General features: G+C 38.1%; 3 protein-coding genes and 1 long non-coding RNA gene across 5 annotated transcripts; 2 read left to right on the top strand and 2 right to left on the bottom strand.

The window, feature by feature from the left end:
• The first annotated feature begins 297 nt into the window (after positions 1-297).
• Positions 298-5238, top strand: LOC307162189 (uncharacterized protein). Of its 2 annotated transcripts, none has more exons than XM_079877367.1 (4): positions 298-536; positions 3858-3941; positions 4062-4222; positions 4759-5238. In XM_079877367.1, exons 1-4 carry the CDS (start codon positions 531-533, stop codon positions 5063-5065), a joined length of 558 nt encoding a protein of 185 aa, XP_079733493.1. In that variant the 5' UTR covers positions 298-530; the 3' UTR covers positions 5066-5238. The 2 variants fall into 2 exon arrangements, with proteins under 2 accessions (XP_079733493.1, XP_079733494.1); XM_079877368.1 differs by lacking the exon at positions 298-536 and adding an exon at positions 2721-3048.
• A 1147-nt stretch (positions 5239-6385) lies between these two features.
• Positions 6386-10787, bottom strand: LOC307162194. The gene is made up of 3 exons (XR_013821873.1): positions 10731-10787; positions 7008-7072; positions 6386-6774 (listed from the first exon to the last, which is right to left on the bottom strand). It is a non-coding gene; the product is annotated as an uncharacterized lncRNA (long non-coding RNA).
• cwc25 (CWC25 spliceosome associated protein homolog) lies at positions 10350-16666 on the top strand. Its single transcript, XM_079877348.1, has 9 exons — positions 10350-10495; positions 10760-10932; positions 11132-11368; positions 11748-11817; positions 12220-12359; positions 12497-12566; positions 14578-14783; positions 14986-15150; positions 15396-16666. The coding sequence occupies exons 1-9, from the start codon at positions 10478-10480 to the stop codon at positions 15508-15510; spliced, it is 1194 nt and encodes a 397-aa protein (XP_079733474.1). The 5' UTR covers positions 10350-10477; the 3' UTR covers positions 15511-16666.
• Positions 16667-16674: 8 nt separating this feature from the next.
• On the bottom strand, positions 16675-17456 carry sst2 (somatostatin 2). The gene is made up of 2 exons (XM_079877370.1): positions 17222-17456; positions 16675-17089 (listed from the first exon to the last, which is right to left on the bottom strand). Exons 1-2 carry the CDS (start codon positions 17357-17359, stop codon positions 16898-16900), a joined length of 330 nt encoding a protein of 109 aa, XP_079733496.1. The 5' UTR covers positions 17360-17456; the 3' UTR covers positions 16675-16897.
• Between the last annotated feature and the right edge of the window lie 1498 nt (positions 17457-18954).

The following is an 18954-nucleotide window of genomic DNA, read 5'->3' as shown; positions in this document are numbered from 1 at the left end:
TATTGCAGATAATGCATAGTATATTGGCTAGCTATTATACAAGAGTTCTGAAATGTAGTTTCAACAGTACTGGGACATTTCACTCTTTGTATGAATTCAGCGTTACATGGTGACGTTTTCACGGTAATTTTTACTGTAAACTTCATTACAGCAGTTAGAGTTATTGAATCACTCAACCAACCAAAGGGTTTAGGTGTTTAGTAACACGTCAGCAGCGTCTTACGTCAGCAGCGTCACTGCGGAGTCGTGAACGTGGATTGACAACAGACCCGGAAGAGAATACAATGCTGAATAAAGTCGTAGTTTTTGTTATTTTTGGACCAAAATGTATTTTCGATGCTTCAAAAAACTCTAACTAAACCACTGATGTCACATGGACTACTTTGATGATGTATTTAATACCTTTCTGGACATGGACAGTATACCGTACATACATTTTTAATGGAGGGACAGAAAACTCTCGGACTAAATCTAAAATATCTTAAACTGTGTTCTGAAGATGAACGGAGGTCTTACGGGCTTGGAACGACATGAGGGTGAGACATTAATGACATAATTTTCATTTTTGGGTGAACTAACACTTTAATGTCTTGTTTACTGATTTTTTGGTTAAAATTATAATTTTACTTGCTCCATTCAGTTGAAGTCAGAGCATTTGCTTTACCTTAAAGAGAGAATATAGTTTTGGAGCTTTGTTGGCTCAACATTTTCCTGCCATAAAGCTACAGTCTAGGGACAAATTTGCTGACAAACGCAATTTTTGTGGTGAAAAAGACATAAAAATGGAGCAGTTACATTAAAGTTGTGTTTTTAATCCTGTGGAAATATGATTAGATTCAACCCCATGGGTGTTTCTCCAAACTTCAGTGTGACAATTACACTGCCCAGTGAATATAATGACAAACTGTATGCTTCTTGCTCTTTGCCCGGTGCACCCACAACAGAAATAGAGGATTTGGCAAGTATACACAAATTGGCAAGTATAAAACTTCCTTCCTTGCCAAAAATATTCCATGTATGGATCACAAGACTACAGCTCATTCTAGACAAAATAGGCAGATGGTTAGTCTGGTGTGGAATTACTATTACTATTTATTTAGAAATCAAAGCTTAATCCAAACCAGTGTGTACAGTAAAACAGATTTTTTGACAGATGTTTAATAGACTGTAATTTCCAAAGATACAATGAAACAGCTTCGGATGTGTTTGGCTCCACTAATCTTTGCAATATTCTAAAAATACTTTCTACTGTCAAGTGTGTTTATTCTCTTCCGTTCTCTAAAAGTCTTTCTGGGAATCAGTGACAGAGAGCTAACAGAGAGCTGAGATTGACTAAAGTTTTTTTTTCAACTGCTTACACATATTTTCAAAACTTTGCCTCTTTTTTTTTCAAAACTTTACACACAAATCCAAGAATTGCACACACAAACTGCAAAATGCCTCACATCTCTTGCAAAATGAAGCACCGCATTAAAAATATCACAAACACATCTCAAAAGCAAACATTTGTCTTACGTTGCAAACACCTTTGCCATAATATAATATTTTTGGATATATCAGATACACACAGTTATTCAAAACCTAAATCTCTTCTTTCATGAGCTCCTGTCCATTTCTGTAGAAGATTGTAAGTAATTGGCAGAGAGATGTTGAAAAATTCACGGTAAACACGAAAGCAAGATTGACATTTTTTTACTATAAGAACTTGTGGTTGAGAATATAGTATTACACAGTCAGAAAAACCTATAACTTGACCTTTGGCCTATTCTAAAGCCATGATTGGTTGGTGTTAAGTAAAGCAATGAGTGTTTGCACATGTGAGGAGTTAGTGTGAGGCACTGATGAATTAGTGTGGCATTTTGATAGGTTGTGTTTGAAAAAGGAAATCAAGATACTTCCTGTTAGATTTGTGTGTGTTACATAGAGAATTGTGTGTTGTGGTTTGCAAAAAGTGTTTTATGAAATTGAAAACTGAGCCGAAGTCCGAGAATTGGTGTATGGTTTTGTAGATTTGGTGTGTGGTTCTGGTGTTTGATTGTAAGGTTTCAGAAATTGTGTGACAAGTAAGGATTTTGTGTGTACGCAGTTGAAAAAACTGTAAACAATTAAGATCCATTATTTTCTGTAAAGAGCCTTCAGGTAGTTTCTTTGCTCTGAAACCAACCATGTAATAATGCGGTTTGAGAACATAGACGTGACTATTGTTCTCCCAGTCAAGGATCTGAGGAACACTCACTCCCTCTGCTGGCGAAGGGAAGTTGTCCTGGGATGTTTAACGCCTCCACACCCTTTTTTCTAAAGTAACTCTGATGCTTCTTGCAATGCAATATCCATGTTATTTGTGAGATATACATATCTGAACTAAAAATATCAATTCATGGTCTTATTTCTGTGTTGGCAGGTCAATGCTGATCCATTTAAATGCATACAGTCTGAGCCTGCCACAACTGTCTTTAGACTCCCCTAGTTTTTACAACACATACTCAGCGCAATGTAATTCTGCTGCTCTAAAGGGCATCAGAGTGCAAATGTCATAAGTGTGATTTTATTGAAAACCCCCCTCCTCTCCCCTCCCCCCTCCTCCCCCCTCCTCCCCCCTCCCCTCATACACACATAAATACACAAGGGGGCATTAAAAGGTCAGCCTTAGTCAGATGGGCCCTGGCATTGGTCACTGAGTCTAATAAAAGATATGGGCCCCAGCCGCCCTCTTAACTAACAGTCTGAATCTTGACAACCAACAGCTCAACACCTAGTTTATAAGAACAAGGTGACAGACGTGCAGTTGAAGGCTCGGTTATGTGCAAAAGAGTGAAAAGACAGCTAGAGTTACTGACACATTTCTATCAAGCACCTTTATAGATATTTGATAACACATGGGACTCTGGTAAAGGGTGATGATGATGTCATGGAAATGGAGGATGCTGATTGGAGAGACAGGGATCCAGGGGAATCTATAAAATAGTTATTAAAGGGATCGAAGCAAGAGGGGAAAGAAGACTCAATATTGAAACTTCATCTTTGCTGTGAATCCTGCTGTTGAGAAAGGTGAGGAAATGAAAAAGGGATGTATTTGTGATGGATCGGTTTAGGATGAGGAAACGGGCATCATCACATCATGATTTATATGATCTCGCCTATTTGGTGCATTTTACTAGATTTAACTTTTAACTTTGGAATTTTTTCTTTATCTTAATGTTTTTTGTCATATTGTCTGAAGCTTGGTCTCCACTTACACTAGTAGCTGATCTTCTGTATAGTTTAGTGTCATAAGTCTTTTTGCCATGCATAATAATTGATACATGATTATATATTATAAATGATATATTATAGTTTTAGGATGATTTAAATATCTGTCTAGTCATAACACAAATACTCTTTTGCTTCTTTCTGTTTTGCATACAGCAAATTTTAGCAGTTCAATGAATTGTAATCATTTCTTTGCCCAATATTTTCATTCTTAATCACAGACTTTGTAACTCATTTATTTATTTTTAATTAACAGACTGTTCCGATTCAACTTTTTTGGGTCGGGCACTTAGTTTAGTTGATTAGCACATTGTCCTTTTCCAGGATCAGTGAATAATGCATTGATGACTGGGATTTCTTGCCTGCTATGAGAGTTGGTCCTCACAAGGGGACTCTCCTTGGGGACACGGTGCCCCCGTGGTCAGAAATAGCTACATTATTTCCATCTCTTTGACCTTTTCTAAAGGGACATCAGTGGTGAACATGTGCCACAGTCGGGCAGGACCATTCCAGTGAATCCAAAGTCAAATCCTAATCAAAGATCTCCTATTAGTCTGATTATGTTTACTCACAGTTATGCTGGTCACAGGTCTGTGTACATCTTTCAGATGCAGATTTGGATGTGGCTGATTCTCACTGGTGTGTTCACGGTCACCTTGTCTTACTGCAGTGGCTTAAGTCTTCAACAGAAGGTAAAAGAGACCAGCTGGGAATGATGGTTTCTGCCAGTCCTGATGAACCTTTCAAATGTCTCTGGTAGGAATTAATCAGAGTGACGATTTTATTCTTTTGGGTTTTTGTTTTGACCTTAGAATCAAACTAAACTCTTGGCCAGAGAGACTGATGTTGCTGATCAAGGTCAGTTTGAGAACGGAACTAAAGTTCAAGGAGTTCACAAGAAGATCCCGGGCTTCGGAACACCCCTTGACCCCCTTTCCAGGAGTTTCATGAAAACAAAGAAAGATAAAAAGAGGTACTATGCAAAAGGGATTTCATGCTTTCCTCTGCAAGAGTGAGTATGCAAATACATGTAGAACACGTTGAAATGAACATGGAGAAAAGATCAACTTCCGGTCAATCAGTCCAAGTTATGATCACACGCTGACTGATCTTACTGTTGTGGAGAAAGTGTTTCCTCGCAACTTCAGTCATCTTCCATGAATAGAGTTATCACTATGGGGATTCTAGACTGGACAGCAGAGACAACTGCTTTGGTCTATGAATAAAACAATGGATCAGTTTAATGTGATCTAATTATCACCCGGGGACATTTCATCTACAAATGTAAAACAGGGCTCTAGTTCCTTGGAAACAATGGAAACATGTCCTTGTTTCCTGAGCTACAGTACAACAGAATACAACAGTTATTACAGCTGGACAAGGCATATTGGCATTGAGTGACCTAAAATAATGATGTTAATTAAGAATGTAAAATATGCAATCATATCAAAGTTTTTAATATATAATTTGGGATTATACATCTTCTCTAATTTCATTTCCTTCCTCTAGGCAAAGCAAAACTCCTCAAAAATGGCCTGGACAAAAAGGTTCTGTAGAGCAGATAGTGTCTGGAGAGAGCAGTACTTTTACAGTTATCAGGCCAGGAGACACAGGCTCTATTGACAAGGGTCAACTTGGAGAAAGCAGTCCAGTGCAGCAACCAAGGACCAAACCGAACATGGATGTTTCGACATCTGACAGAAATCCCACTGACCATGCCAGAATAAGAGGTTCAAACAAAAGAGGCCAGTCAGGAGGATTTGGTCTCCCAATTGATCGCATAGGTCTGGGACGTTTACCACATGGAAGAGGCTAGAACAATACAATCTCTGTGCTTTCAAGAATTTTTTTTTTTTTTTTTCTGCAAACGTCTGTGTGATGTGTAGACTATTTCTAAATTGTCTGAATATGGATCTGGTCAAAATAACCTGATATTATTAGTGTTCTTGAGGAACAGTAAATGCTGAAAATGAAAGAAAAAAACATTTACTTCATGTGCATCCTTGTTATTTTTATGTAAAAGATTGTCTCTTTCTTTTGTCAATCATATATCACAACTGTGATATTGTAAAGGAGAAATCTGAGAGGTGACTTACTGTATAACACCAATTAGAAATGAGCTTCAGGGGTGATCATGCATGACCACACAGTAGAATCGTTGTGGATTTACAGGACAAACAAGTCTGAGGTAAGAAAGTAAAATGTCACATCAGGTGTATTTTCGATTATGAATGTTAAATGGTTTCATGGGGCCTCGTTTATATAATGTTGCACAGAAACCGTCGTATATATTTGATCTTATGATCATTTCTCAAATGTGCATATGTGTGATTCAGAGATATGAATCTGAAAAAAAACGTGTGAAAAAAAGGGCCTATGCCTCTCTTCCAGATGTGAAATCTATAAAATGTTCTTGAAATTATGCGAAGCTGAATGTTTTTTAACGTTTATAAATAAACGTTGGCATGGATTTTAGCGTACGCACATTCAAATCTGTGCGGACGCACGTTTTATAGGCTAAATGAGGCCCCAGATTCTGTTTTCAAAAATATTTAAATATAATGGCTGGATCTAAAAAGACTGCACAAAATATCAGGGCAGTGTAAACATTTGCCACGTGATATAGGTCTCAGCAAATAATAGCACGGTTATACTTAGCCTATCAATTAAATATTTGTATTTTTTTACTTAAAAACACTTTTTGTTGACTATTTCAAATACAGTGGCGCTAGAGAATGTCACAAAGGTCCTCTCGTTAGACAAGCCTATTTTTTTTTTTTTTCTACCGGTTTTCAACCCTTTGAATGGGAAATTATAATTTTTTTACATAAATGTATTTGAATTACTATACTGGTAGTATAGTTTCATAATTAGCGTAGGCTTGAGATTTGTGGAGATCATTAAATGTTTAACTTTTTTAGACTCCAATAACACATATTTTTCAAGTTTCCAGACATGATTAAATATAGGCCATTTCTGTGCAAAAACCACATCATAAGATTCATTTCAATTGGATTACTAATCACCCACATGGGCTATATTGCTTTCCAATGATTATATTATTTAAAGAAGTACATTTTATTAACACAATTCAAGCACAAAAATGTAATGTGTTTAATATTGTCATACTCCCCAAGAGATTTGCCACACTTTGTTTGACATTGATTTACACAGTTTTAGGAATCCGTAGCAGAATTTGTAGCAGATAAAAAATAAAAATGAAATTGTGTTACAACACTCCACTCATACAGTGGACAAGTGCAACCTGAAAAAAAAAACCTTTTAATTTTAGCAAGCGGTCCACGTTTTATAGTACAAAAACCTGCAGCCTTCCTTGCGTTTAGTCTGTTTCACTGTGAAGACTTCAGAGGGGGGTTCAGCTTCACTCTCCTCCTGTCTTTTCATGGGACCTGCATCTCCGTCGAGAAGAGTTCCTCTGAAGGGCATGTTATTGTCCTGTTCCGCTTCCTTTGTGTTTGAGAGCAGTATAAGGAGTCGCGGGATGTAGCCTTCAGATAGTCCTGTCTAATAGGAAATACAGGTAAAAGTCTGCCCCGCCTTGAAAAACATGGCATAAACGTTTAGCAAAAACTCTGAAACTATGGGCTAAAATATATTTTGCATGCATAAAAACAAAATATCTGTTTAGATTTAGATTACATTGAGTTCACACTAACAGTTTCAGCACCTTGGAGAGGGCGTTTAGGTTACAGAAGACTCAATGAAACAGTTTCAACACTATCTAAACTAAAGCCTACCTCTGTGTCTGCTGAAGTTTCCGTGGCTCTGTTGGAAAACACACGCGCAGGTTTGACAGATGCACCTCAGCATGGCAGCAGCAGGGGGGAGAAGAAGAGGAGAACAAGGGCAATGGGAAGCATTCTTCAGTAATGGTGGAGCACAATCTATTATGTCTCTGTTGCAGTGAGGTTATTTGTTTTGCATTAGCCCTTTTAAATACACTGGGCTCATCTTGTATGCCTTTGTTCTGACGTCATTTGAACTCATTTCCGAAAGGGAGTAATAAAGACTTTCCCAAATCCATCTGTTACATGCCCTGAACAGTGAACTATGTGTTTTGTGGACTATAGGCTACTTTATCTTAAAAAAAAAAAAGAAGAAGAAAAAAAAGGCTCATGAAAATGCATCAGTTTTTATCATGTATTTATTTATATTAGCCTACTTTTATAAATAAATGAATTAATGGATGGATGGATGGATGGATGGATGGATGGATGGATGGATGGATGTCCAAGTGACTAAGCATGCCTTAAACTAGTCTGATCTAGTCGGTATGAACAGGTATCAGCTCGCCTCTAACTTTTTTGCTCCAACTCTCCCACCTCATCACTCTCTCACACAAACAACCATGTCATATTTCCATATCTATCATGTCTTCATTCCTGGGCAGACTGTGTTCACTCATTTGAAATAAACGAGCAGTTATAATCTAATGTGCCTGCAGGTAATGGAAAAAGTGACTGGGGAAGTTCATAAAATGTGGCGTAGGCTACACGTTTACAACATGACGAGGACGGGTGAAATGATTAGATGTAACCAGTGAAGAACATAAAACACTTAACATTTGCTGATGTGGCTGTGACTCCCAATACAGTCGAAATGTCCGTCCGTCCGTATCTATCTATCAATCTATCAATCTATCTATCTATCTATCTATCTATCTATCTATCTATCCACTGTAAAACCTAACAGTAATATGTACTAAATAGAATTGAGTTCACAGCACTCAAATATTACCGAAACTTGAATGACTGAAACAGAACTCAAACTGAATGAGTTATAGAACATTTCTAGATCCCAGAATGATAATTGTATAATTAAGTGATTAATTAAGTGATGATTGAGCATTAGTAATGAGCACCTGCTGTTAACAAGCAGAATCACTTAAGGAAAGAGAAACACAAGAACTACAACTGACTTCCAGCCACAGCAAAATCAACTGGAGATAAAAGAAGACATTAAATATCTCAAGATCTCAGCAGAGGAGGATTAAACAACTCCACGAACAGCATTACAAGCTTCACTTATTATTAACCACTTTGACTTTATTACTGCCATTCGTCTACAGAAGTTCTTATTAGAATTAACAAAGGTTTAGAAGTTGATGATTTGAGTTTCATTTAAGGTCACCATGATGGAGATCAGCGTTTGCTTTAGTTGGGCTCTTGACCCTTGACTTTTGTACTTAAGATTTTCTTTTGCTGCTATAATTGAGTGTTTATAAAACATATTTGTTATGACACAAAAGGCAAGGAAAAGTCTGATCTGATCTGAACAATCTGAAAAGTTGATGGTGAAGGATTGATGATGACAATCATCATTTAGTGACTTGATTCACTGATTTCATTCAGAGTCTGATCTCTGATTAAAAGGGCAACATATTAGTTTTACTCAAAACTGTGATTCTACAGCATAAGAGCTAGCCATGTTGTGACCATCAGATAATATTAAGGATTTTACAAATAGTTGTGCACAAAAAGTTTCACAGAAAAGGTATTGCATTACTAAGACTCACAGACATCAAGATTCAGCATATGAATCTCAACAATGGTGACCATTTAAAAAAATTATCCATGCTGCAATGCATGCTGGGTACTAGCATAATACAAAACTTACAGCAGAATCAGTTCTATTATAATGAATAATACAAGTAATACATCACCTGTCTAATCAGAGATTAGGCTCTGGAAAAGATCAGAGAATCAAGTCACTAAATGATGGTTTTTATCATCTAAACACAACCACATGCTCATAATTTCTTTTGGCGTATGTGCCATAACAAATGTGTTTTATAAACACTCAATTATAGCATAAAGAAAATCTTAAGTGCAAAAGTCAAGGGTCAAGAGCCCAACTAAAGCAAACACTGATCTCTATCATGGTGTCTTTAAATGAAACTCAATAAATCATTATCATCTAACCCTCTGTTCATTCTCAATAACAACTTCTGTAGACGCATGACAAAAGTCAAACTGTTTAGCAAGGCCGGAGTGGGGCCACATTTCAGCCCGGGAGTTTCAGGCTCAAGACCGGCCCACTTTTTCCATGGTGGAATTCCAATTCTGACTTTATAACACGCAATTGCGACTTTATATCACGCAATTCTGACCATATCTCGCAATGCTGACTTTATAACACGCAATTGCAACTTTATTTCAGGCAATTCTGACTTTATATGTCGCAATTCTGACTTAATAACACGCAATTGAGACTTTATTTCACGCAATTCTGACTTTATATCTCGCAATTCTGACTTTATAACACGCAATTGCGACTTTATTTCACGCAATTCTGACTTTATATCTCGCAATTCTGAGAAAGAATTGCGAGATGTAAACTCGCAATTGTGAGATAAAAAGTCGCAATTATCTTTTAAAATGTTTTATTCTGTGGCGGAAACAAGCTTCCTTGGAGTGAACCTTCCTCCTGGCCTCTTCCTCCCATCCTCCCTGACTTGTTAACTTGTTGGGTTTTACAGTCTATCTGTCTGTCCGTCCATCTATCTATCTATCTATCTATCTATCTGTCTATCGGTCTGTCTGTCTATCGGTCTGTCTGTCTGTCTGTCTGTCTGTTTGTCTGTCTGTCTGTCTGTCTATCTGTCTATCTATCTATCTATCTGTCTGTATGTCTGTCTGTCTGTCTGTCTAAGTATCTGTCTGTCTGTCTGTCTGTCTGTCTGTCTATCTATATATTAGTCTGTCTAATAATCTATCTATCTATCTATCTATCTATCTATTTATCTATATATATATATATTAGTCTGTCTGTCTGTCTAATAATATCTATCTATTTATCTATCTATCTGTCTATCTTAGTCTGTCTGTCTAAGAATCTGTGTCTATCTATCTATCTATCTATCTATCTATCTATCTATCTATCTGAAAATCAGATGGCCTTTACAAAAAGCAAATTGATTCAAGGTTTTGATCGCAGGGCTGCTGTGACCCCGCGCTAGTCCTGAATCTATAGTATATCCAGCTACTGATCCTGGAGATGGGAGATGTGAGCTGTCTGAGCTGGATCAAAAGCGCACTCTAAATGTCAAGAGGACTTTTATTTTGCAAATGTATGGTTGAACCGGAAGTACGTTCGAGTTTCGTTCCACAACAAAAATGGAAGTGTAGATGTATGCTATCGACATTAGAATTGTGGGTTTAAACTAATCAATTCTAACATATTATAATATCAGTACAGCCTCAACAACATGGGAGGTGGTGACCTTGTAAGTACAATTTGTTTTGTCAGTAGCAGCGCAATTAACGTTATGCTAAATCACGAGAAGCCAGTTGCTAATGATAATCTGCGTGTCTTAGTTTAATTCGGTGTTAGTTTAATTCGGTTTGTTTATGACCACCAACTAAATTATTTTAACGAAGAAGTCTATTTGAAAAAGTCTGTCCATTTTCATAAAAGAGATTTACTCCACATCTTTTTGTCTTTTCCTAAATCTGACTTACTTTTATTTATCACCGGCGAATCTCACCAGAACTTGAAAAAGAGTTGGCATCCGCAAACTCTGAAGAACATCGAGCGAGTGTGGAAAGCGGAGCAGAAACATGAGGCTGAAAGGAAGAAGATCGAGGAACTGCAAAAGGAGCTTAAAGATGAGCGAGCCCGAGAAGAGATGACCAGATATGCGCAAGAGACAGGCGCTGTAAAGTGTGTAACATTCAGTCAACCTCAGCACCATGCTATTTCATTACAAAAACGTATTATAACACATCTATACCTCAAAAATGAGATGCTACATCTCAAGGGGCTATCCTTTCAATAAATTAAATTCAATAATTAGACATGACACCAACGAACTCTGGTTTCTGTAGCCTGTAATGTAATATCAGATTCCTCACTATTGCAGGAAGAAAGATGACCGTCTGGACTGGATGTACCAGGGTCCATCGGGACAGATCTCTCGGGATGAATACCTCATGGGTCGCCCCATTGACAAGCAGATCACCCAGCAGTACGAGGAGCCTGAGAGTGGGCCGTCGGCTGAGACGGGCCTTCTGCCTGGCTCCATATTTAACCCCACAGGTTCTGCCTCTACTAATGATATGGCTGCTAAGATCAGAGAAGACCCTCTTTTTGAGATCCGGTAAGCTGGAATGGTGTAAATGGTGTATTTTTATTTTTACCTAGAAGGCTTGTAATGATACACAAAAATATCGGTTTGGTGCGTACCTTGGTTTTGGAGTCACGATTCGGTATATTTGTGGAACAGCAGGGGCAAAACCAAAAAGTAAAATTGCTTCATGTTTTCTTTTTTTATTAAAGGGTTAGTTAAAATTGGCACATGATTTACTCACCCTCAAGCTATCCTGGGTGTATATGACTGTCTTCTTAGTTCTTTCAGCCAAACAAAATCAGAGTTATATTTTAAAAAAATGTCCTGGCTCTGAGTCTTCCCATCTTTATAATGGGAGTGAGTAGTACATGAGTTTTATGTATATAAAACATACCCTGTTTGTTTTCAGCAAACGGGAGGAGGAGAAGAAGAGAGGAGTTCTTACAAATCCTGTTAAAATGAAAGAAATCCAAAAGATGGTGAGTAGTACATTTTGCATGATATTTAGTGGTCAGAATTGAAGAGTTAACTCCCTTTTAATGAATTATTTGGAATTTGACATTAACTGGTCACACCTCACAAGAAGTTGCACTGGAAGTTTAATTGACAAGAATAGGAATTTACCTAATTACAATCCAAGAAATTCATTAAGTGTTATTTCATTCTGGTCCACAAGATAAAAGTTCATTTGTTAAATATAATGTTTTTCTTTTCAAACTTTTTTAAGTGAACTTTTCTATTTAAAGTAAAATTCTAACTGAATAATAATGTGTTCTCTTTGTTGTCTAATATATGAATTAGAATTTAAAAGCCATTTTTTGTTGAATTTTGAATGGCGTTTCAACCATGGTCTGTGACATTTTTGTTTTCTACCCCTATAGTTGCGTCACAATCTTGAGAAAGAGAAAAAGAAGAAACGGAAGAAGGACAAAAAGGAGAAAAGAGAGGAGAAAGAGAGGAGGAAGGAGAAAAAGCACAGAAAAAGGAGTTCAAGCTCTGATGAGGAGGACCGGAAGCATAGGTACAAATGACATTTTTAATCTGCTTGTAAATTGTTTTATTTACTGGCATGAATCTCTCTTTGTTCTTTGTTTGGGAGACAGCATTCTTAATTTAAATAAGTTATTTAACAATATGTGTGTCTGTTTGGCCAACCAGGTCAAAAGAGGAACGATCAGATCATGTGACAACCTCTAATGGACATCATAAATCAGGCTATGGGCTTCAAGTAAGTGATTTTCTCCCTGACTTTCTCACTGACATATTTCTTTTGGATTTTTATTATTAACTTTTATTTAATTTTAAAGGTCCCGTTCTTCGTGATCCCATGTTTCAAACTTTAGTTAGTGTGTAATGTTGTTGTTAGAGTATAAATGATATCTGTAAAATTATAAAGCTCAAAGTTCAATGCCAAGCGAGATATTTTATTTAACAGAAGTCGCCTACAGTGAACGACCGGTTTGGACTACATCCCTCTACTTCCTTCTTTAATGACGTCAGTAGAACAGTTTTTTGACTAACCTCCGCCCACAGGAATACACAAAAAAGGGGGCGTGGTCTTGTTGCGCTCTCACGGAGAAGAGGAAGAGTTGCGTTTGTAGAGTGTGTTTGTCGCCATGTCATCGAGACGCTGTTATTTTCATCCCGGAGTCAAATCACCTTTGTTTGGCCTTCCCAGGGACGCTGTACTTAGAGATCAATGGTTACAATTTATGCGCATACGCATGCATCTCCACGTTATGGTAAGAGGCGTGACCTTTCCGGGCAACGTGCGCTAAGCTGCTGTCGAATCACAACACAGGAACCGCTGGCACAATCAGAACTCGTTACGTATTTCTGAAGGAGGGACTTCATAGAACAAGGAAGTCATCAGCCCGTTCTTAGGACAGTGAAAACAGCGGTATACAGATAAGTAAATTGTGTGAAACATTTACACGCGAAACATGAACACATGTTATATTGCACACTGTAAACACAATCAAAGCTTCAAAAACACACGAAAAATGGGACCTTTAATATTTAATTCAATTCATTGGCATTCTGCATTGCCATAATAGGTCATCCCGACACTTAGACACTTATGGCGCTTTTCCACTACACAGTACCAGCTCGCCTCGACTCGGCTTTGTTTGGTTTTCCACTGTTTAAAAGTTGTACTTGTACCTGCTTCCAGGTACTTTTTTTCGTACCACCTCCGGCGAGGTTCTAAGCGAGCTGAGGCGATACTAAAATGTGACGTGAAAACACGGCAGACTGCTGATTGGTCAGAGAGAATCGTCACTATTCACTGCGTCATCATTGCACGCACCAGACGGAGTATCCTGAATAAAAAACAACAAAAACATCCAAAAACAGTATACACTCGATTTCCTCCATTGTCCTGTGTGTGTGGGTAGCGGGTGCCTCGCGTAGAAGATTAAGTCACGGCAGTTTCCTGCGGCGTTCCTATGACGACCAGGTACTATTGTGGAGGTACTATCTGCAATGGAAAACGGAGCGAAAAGCGAGCCGAGCCCAGGCCAGTCGAGTCGAGCTGAGCTGAGCTGGTACTGGTAATGGAAAAGTGCCAATAGAGTACCTTTTAGATCTGCATGACTTAATACTTTGAGTTTCAGTTATGATGTTCCTACACCATTGCTTAACATTGATCTGGTAATATTTATCAAATATTTATTTTTGCAATCAAAATTGACCATTCTTTTTATGGAATATTATTTATTATAAATGAGTTTTCCAACAGGGTTCCCACGTGTCCTTGAAACACTTCATAGCCTATGCATACTAACCCAAATATGTTCAGTCAATAACTGTAAGTATAATAATAAGCTCTAACTTTAACAATGTTCGACCAAGGGAAAAAAAGGCTTCTGGGGGGGGGTTTGGCTCGAGGTCATGGTGCAAAGGACCCTAGGTTCATTTTACTCTGAACCATCCCTTTAACCAAGGTGTGGGAACCCTGTTCCATGTACATCATTTATTTATTTTATTTGATTATTATTATTTTTTAATTTATGTGTCCTTATAATCTTTAAATAACTTCCCCTCCCTCTTGCAACGATCTTCTCTGATGACATGTTTACTGGCGCGAGGAACCCACCAATAGCAAACCACAATGGTTGACTGATTCAATCAATTCCCGATGGACTAAATCAAGTCCCGCTTGTTTTCTTGTTGCCGTTTCACTTTCAACTTCCGTTTCGTTCCAACTTTGAAATGTACTCCTTTCTTCCTTGTTTCAGTTACCAGAAAACAGATCCCATCACTCTTCAGCGTCTAACCACACAGATCATCATTCAAGAGACAGGAGTCGATCCCCGTTTTCTCACAAAGCAGACCGGGACAATCCTTCCTCTCGAGAGTCAGAGCGAAGACCTAAACCCAAAGCCCCCAGCCCGCCGAGACACCGGGACCGCCATCAAAGACCACAGTACACCAATTACAGCAAGTATGACACTTCCTTGAGTTGCTGTATCATGTAGTAGATTTAATAAAGAATGAATGTTTTGTTTATGTGTCAGTAATTCTGAACATGAGTCTTATCATTTTAAACCTCTGACATGATCACATGTCGTTTGTTTCTTTAACTGTAGAAGACTTTCAGTATTGTTGGCCACATAACATGCAACTACATTTTCCCCTTCTCTCAGACGCCTCTCAGCTGAAGAGTTGGAGAAGAAGAGAAGGGAAATGATGGATTTTGCCCGCGAAAGAGAAATTGAAAGGGAAAATAATGTGCAGAGATACAAGCGACAAGAGGACCAGGAGAAAGCCAGAGACAGTGCCAAACAGGACCGTCATGCTGGCTTCATACAGTCAGTATTTTTATTACTGAAAACAGAATTCTTAACACTGTTGCACCCAGTGGTTTTACTTGTAGCAAACTTCTGGATCACCATGGAAAAGTTGATGGTTAATGTTAATTGGCACAGAAGTGGGAATCAGAAATATCTTAATTCTGCACCAGCATACATGCAAATGGGCACTTTTAGCATTAAGAAATTATTTGGATAATAATGTATTGCTCACTAATTAATTTGTGTGTGTAATCTGTTTACAGTGACATGAAGCTAGAGAGTGCTGCCACGTCGTCTCTGGAGGACCGTGTGAAAAGAAACATTCACTCCATTCAGAGGACCCCTGCTGCTCTGGAGAAGAACTTCATGAGAAGATGAGGAGAAGATAAAAATGCTAACTTTTACCTTTTGTATTTTACTGGTTTAAGATTGTTTTAAATTTGTTTTTTGTTTTTTTAAGCTCTTGCTTGTAAATAAAATGCAAAGGGCTTTGTACTTAACCAACATTCTCCAGTCATCAGCATCAGTAGGTCACAGACACACACACAGAGACACACACGTTAGACAACTGTCTATGAAAACCACAATGATTTATTACTATGGTGTCAGGCCTCCTTTTGTGGCCAATACAGAATCAGTTCATCTAAGGAATGACGGGGGGGGGGGGGGACGGGGGGACGGGGGACGGGGGGGGGGGGGGCTAGCCTCTCCATGCACAGCATATGGGTTGTACTTTCTTGTTTTTATTGTATATATTTTATATTTGTGCAAATAAACTAATGTAAAAAAAAAAAAAAAAAAAACATCCCCTTGCAGAGCATTGGCGAGGTTCACTACGTGATGCTGATGGCGGAAAATATTTTCTGACTCACTCCACCCTCAAAGTGGCTCAATAATATTCAGATCTGGTGACTGTGCCATGGGAGATGTTCACTTTCGTGTTCATCAAACCACTCTGTCTCGCTGTGTGTATTATTTTAATACATGGCACAACCTACTGGAATTGACGCACCCTTCTATCACAAGTAGTGGGCCAAGGGAATGCCGTGATATTACAACCCAAACCATCATTGATCCATCCCTGTGATTCACTTTGGTCATGCAACACTCTTGGTGATCTGGGGCTTCTCCACACTGGAATTCTCCTGAGAATTACAAGAGAAGGTAGACACTGCTCACAAACTCAAGATTTCCACTGCTGGCACCATTGGACCAAAGGTTTGGCATTTGCAGCCCGACCATGAATATTGACTCGGTGGAGCTCAAGGTGCACATTTAATTCTGCAGTAAGTTGGGCAGCTGTGATTTTATGTTTTTTGTTTTTGTTATCCAATCTGTGTCAATACCCAGACATCTCTTTCAGACAGCTTCCTTTTGCATGTACAAATACCCCTGTTGGATGTGGTCTGTCCTTTGTGGTTTGTATGTGTGTGTGTATATATATATTGTTTGAGAACTTAGATTGTCTCTGTAACATCTAATATCTAATACATATAAACCCAGCAGCAAATAAAATAACACAGGCCAGAATTTTTTTGATGCTGTATTCAGTTTATTGCAAGCAGTCAATGCTTCAGAGCAAGATAATACTGAGATTAAGGAACACTCTTCACAGATAATGGCTACAATTACTCAGACTCACTCCTGTCTAAGACAGTGAATGTCATACGACGAGTGTGGATTCAGGAAAGAGAATGAGCATGTGATCGGCAGCGTGTCGATAGTGGCGGATGCCTCAGGCTTGGACCCGTTGGCCTGCCTGTGGTTAGCATGCTGTTCTGGATTTCCAGAAGTAGTTCTTGCAGCCTGGCTTTCGCTCTTTTTCTCCATTGTCTCTCCTCATTAGGTCCAGTCCATTCTGTAGTAATCCCAGAGATGGGCTGTCAGACTGGATGGCTGCTAGGTCTGGGTTACTGAGCAACCACTGGAGCTCTGGAAGGGAGTATCTCTCTGGCATCTGAAGAATTAAAGCATTTTTTTCAGGTTGCAATACTTTATTATACCTTAAAACAATGATATGTGCTTCCAAGATGGTGTATTACTTCTTTTCAAATGCATTGAGGTGTTAAGTGTGGCCTTTAAAGCTTACCTCTTCATCAGCTGAAGTGCCATGAGATGCCTGAAGGCCAGAGTTCAAGACCATGTGGGATCGACCGCCTGATATGATGCCTGCTGTCATGGCCAAACAGAGCAGGGAGACACTGAGGTGAAGTTGGGAGGAGGCCATCTCTGCTGTCTTGAAGGATGTGGCTTGTTCAACCTTGGTTTGAGCCTCTTTGTTACACTGTGCTCCCTTAGTGTGTTCCTTGCTTATCTGGACTGTATTTTATACTGGTGCCTCCTCCCATACCGAGTCAAAATTAGTTACGCACTGAAAAGTTTTACAATTTAAATATTAACAAATTAAACTGGTCCCAACTGGTATCTTCGGGCCAGATGTAGCTTCAATTACAGGTACATCTTGTTTTCCATCTTTGTTAATTTGTGTTTTCCTGCAGTCTAAACAGAGTGCATCCAACTGAAGCAAGACCCCCAATAAACCACTTATTAGCCCCCATCACATTGATCTGTTGCTAGAGGGACCTCCCTACCACAGTTTCTGGGTCATAAATTCTTGACTATGATGGCAAATGGATGTTACTAGGAAACGGGCCAAAGAACACTTTTTTTAAAACAGGTTCTTATTTCCAACATCTGGGAAAAATACATTCTAATGAAACATTTGACCATTTTCTGCTTGTGTTCACAGTATATACTCAGCAAAAAAGAAAGAAACGTACTCACATTCAGCTGCTTTTATTTCTGCTTTAAAATTTCAAACGTGTAAATATTTGTATGAACAAAATTATTCATCAACAGACTGCCATTCAAAAGTTTTGTATCAGTAATATTTTTAATATTTTTAAAAGAAGTCTTTCTGCTCACCAAGTTTATTTGATTTAAAGCATCATTACTCCAGTCTTCAGTCACATGATCCTTCAGAAATCATTGTATTATGATGCTCAAAAAACATTCATTATTATTATCAATGTTGAAAACAGTTGTGTACATTTTTTTTTTTCAGGATTCTTTGATGAATAGAAAGTTCAAAAGAACAGCATTTATTTGAAATAGAATCTTTTGTTTGCACTAAAAACACGGTAGTGTAAACTGAACAAATTTGACAAATGGAATAACAGGATATGACTCTCACTACAGCACTACAGTCATAGGCTCTGTTCCAAAATATTGGAAATACATTTTTGTTCCGTAAGGGTAAGTTTGGGGTCTCTACAATTCACATTCTCACATAAACATAAAATTAAGAAGAAAAAATGTCAGTATAATAAGCACAAAAAGGTTCTAGCTGAATCATATTTATTATGTTATATTAATACTGATAGTCTATCAGTATTAATATGACATGAATGAAACGTTGCATGTATAACATATGGTGTGGGAGAACCACTGCTTTAAAATATATTTTACTTTAGTGTAAATTGTTTTATTATTATTTATTTTTTTTAAATCAGTGTTAATATGCCCAAAATGAAAGTATTTTTTTATAGTATATTTGTTTGCTTAGAACAGACTCATGTCAGTCTCCTATTGGAATTAGACTGCTTTTAAATATGCCAGCTGCTTCTGACTCTCCAGGTTTGTGCAGTGTTCAGCGCACCAACTCCAGCTGTGCTATTGCAGAGCCAACACCAGATTAACACCAGTGTGTCCATCTGGATAGGCTCCTCCATAATGCTAAGTATGTCTTTGCGTTTTGTTTGTTTGTTTTATTTTTATGCAGTTCATGTAAATTTGGAAACAGCTTTTTCAACACGCTAATAT

This window comes from Squalius cephalus (assembly GCF_949319135.1).
Source record: "Squalius cephalus genome assembly, chromosome: 7".
NCBI classification, from domain to species: Eukaryota; Metazoa; Chordata; class Actinopteri; order Cypriniformes; family Leuciscidae; genus Squalius; species Squalius cephalus.
Note: the sequence above shows the minus strand (reverse complement) of the source record. Positions and strands in the feature narration are given on the sequence as shown.

What these genes read in the sequence shown, in the direction of transcription:
- LOC307162189 (XM_079877367.1), top strand. An exon ending in GCTTAAGTCTTCAACAGAAG is followed by an intron (nt 3,942 to 4,061) that starts GTAAAAGAGACC and finishes TTTTGACCTTAG; the next exon opens with AATCAAACTAAACTCTTGGC. An exon ending in ACAAAGAAAGATAAAAAGAG is followed by an intron (nt 4,223 to 4,758) that starts GTACTATGCAAA and finishes TCCTTCCTCTAG; the next exon opens with GCAAAGCAAAACTCCTCAAA.
- cwc25 (XM_079877348.1), top strand. An exon ending in GAGGAGGACCGGAAGCATAG is followed by an intron (nt 12,360 to 12,496) that starts GTACAAATGACA and finishes TTGGCCAACCAG; the next exon opens with GTCAAAAGAGGAACGATCAG. An exon ending in AATCAGGCTATGGGCTTCAA is followed by an intron (nt 12,567 to 14,577) that starts GTAAGTGATTTT and finishes TCCTTGTTTCAG; the next exon opens with TTACCAGAAAACAGATCCCA.
- sst2 (XM_079877370.1), bottom strand. Translation starts at nt 17,359, where the DNA reads ATGGCCTCCTCCCAACTTCACCTCAGTGTCTCCCTGCTCTGTTTGGCC. An exon ending in GCACTTCAGCTGATGAAGAG is followed by an intron (nt 17,090 to 17,221) that starts GTAAGCTTTAAA and finishes TTAATTCTTCAG; the next exon opens with ATGCCAGAGAGATACTCCCT.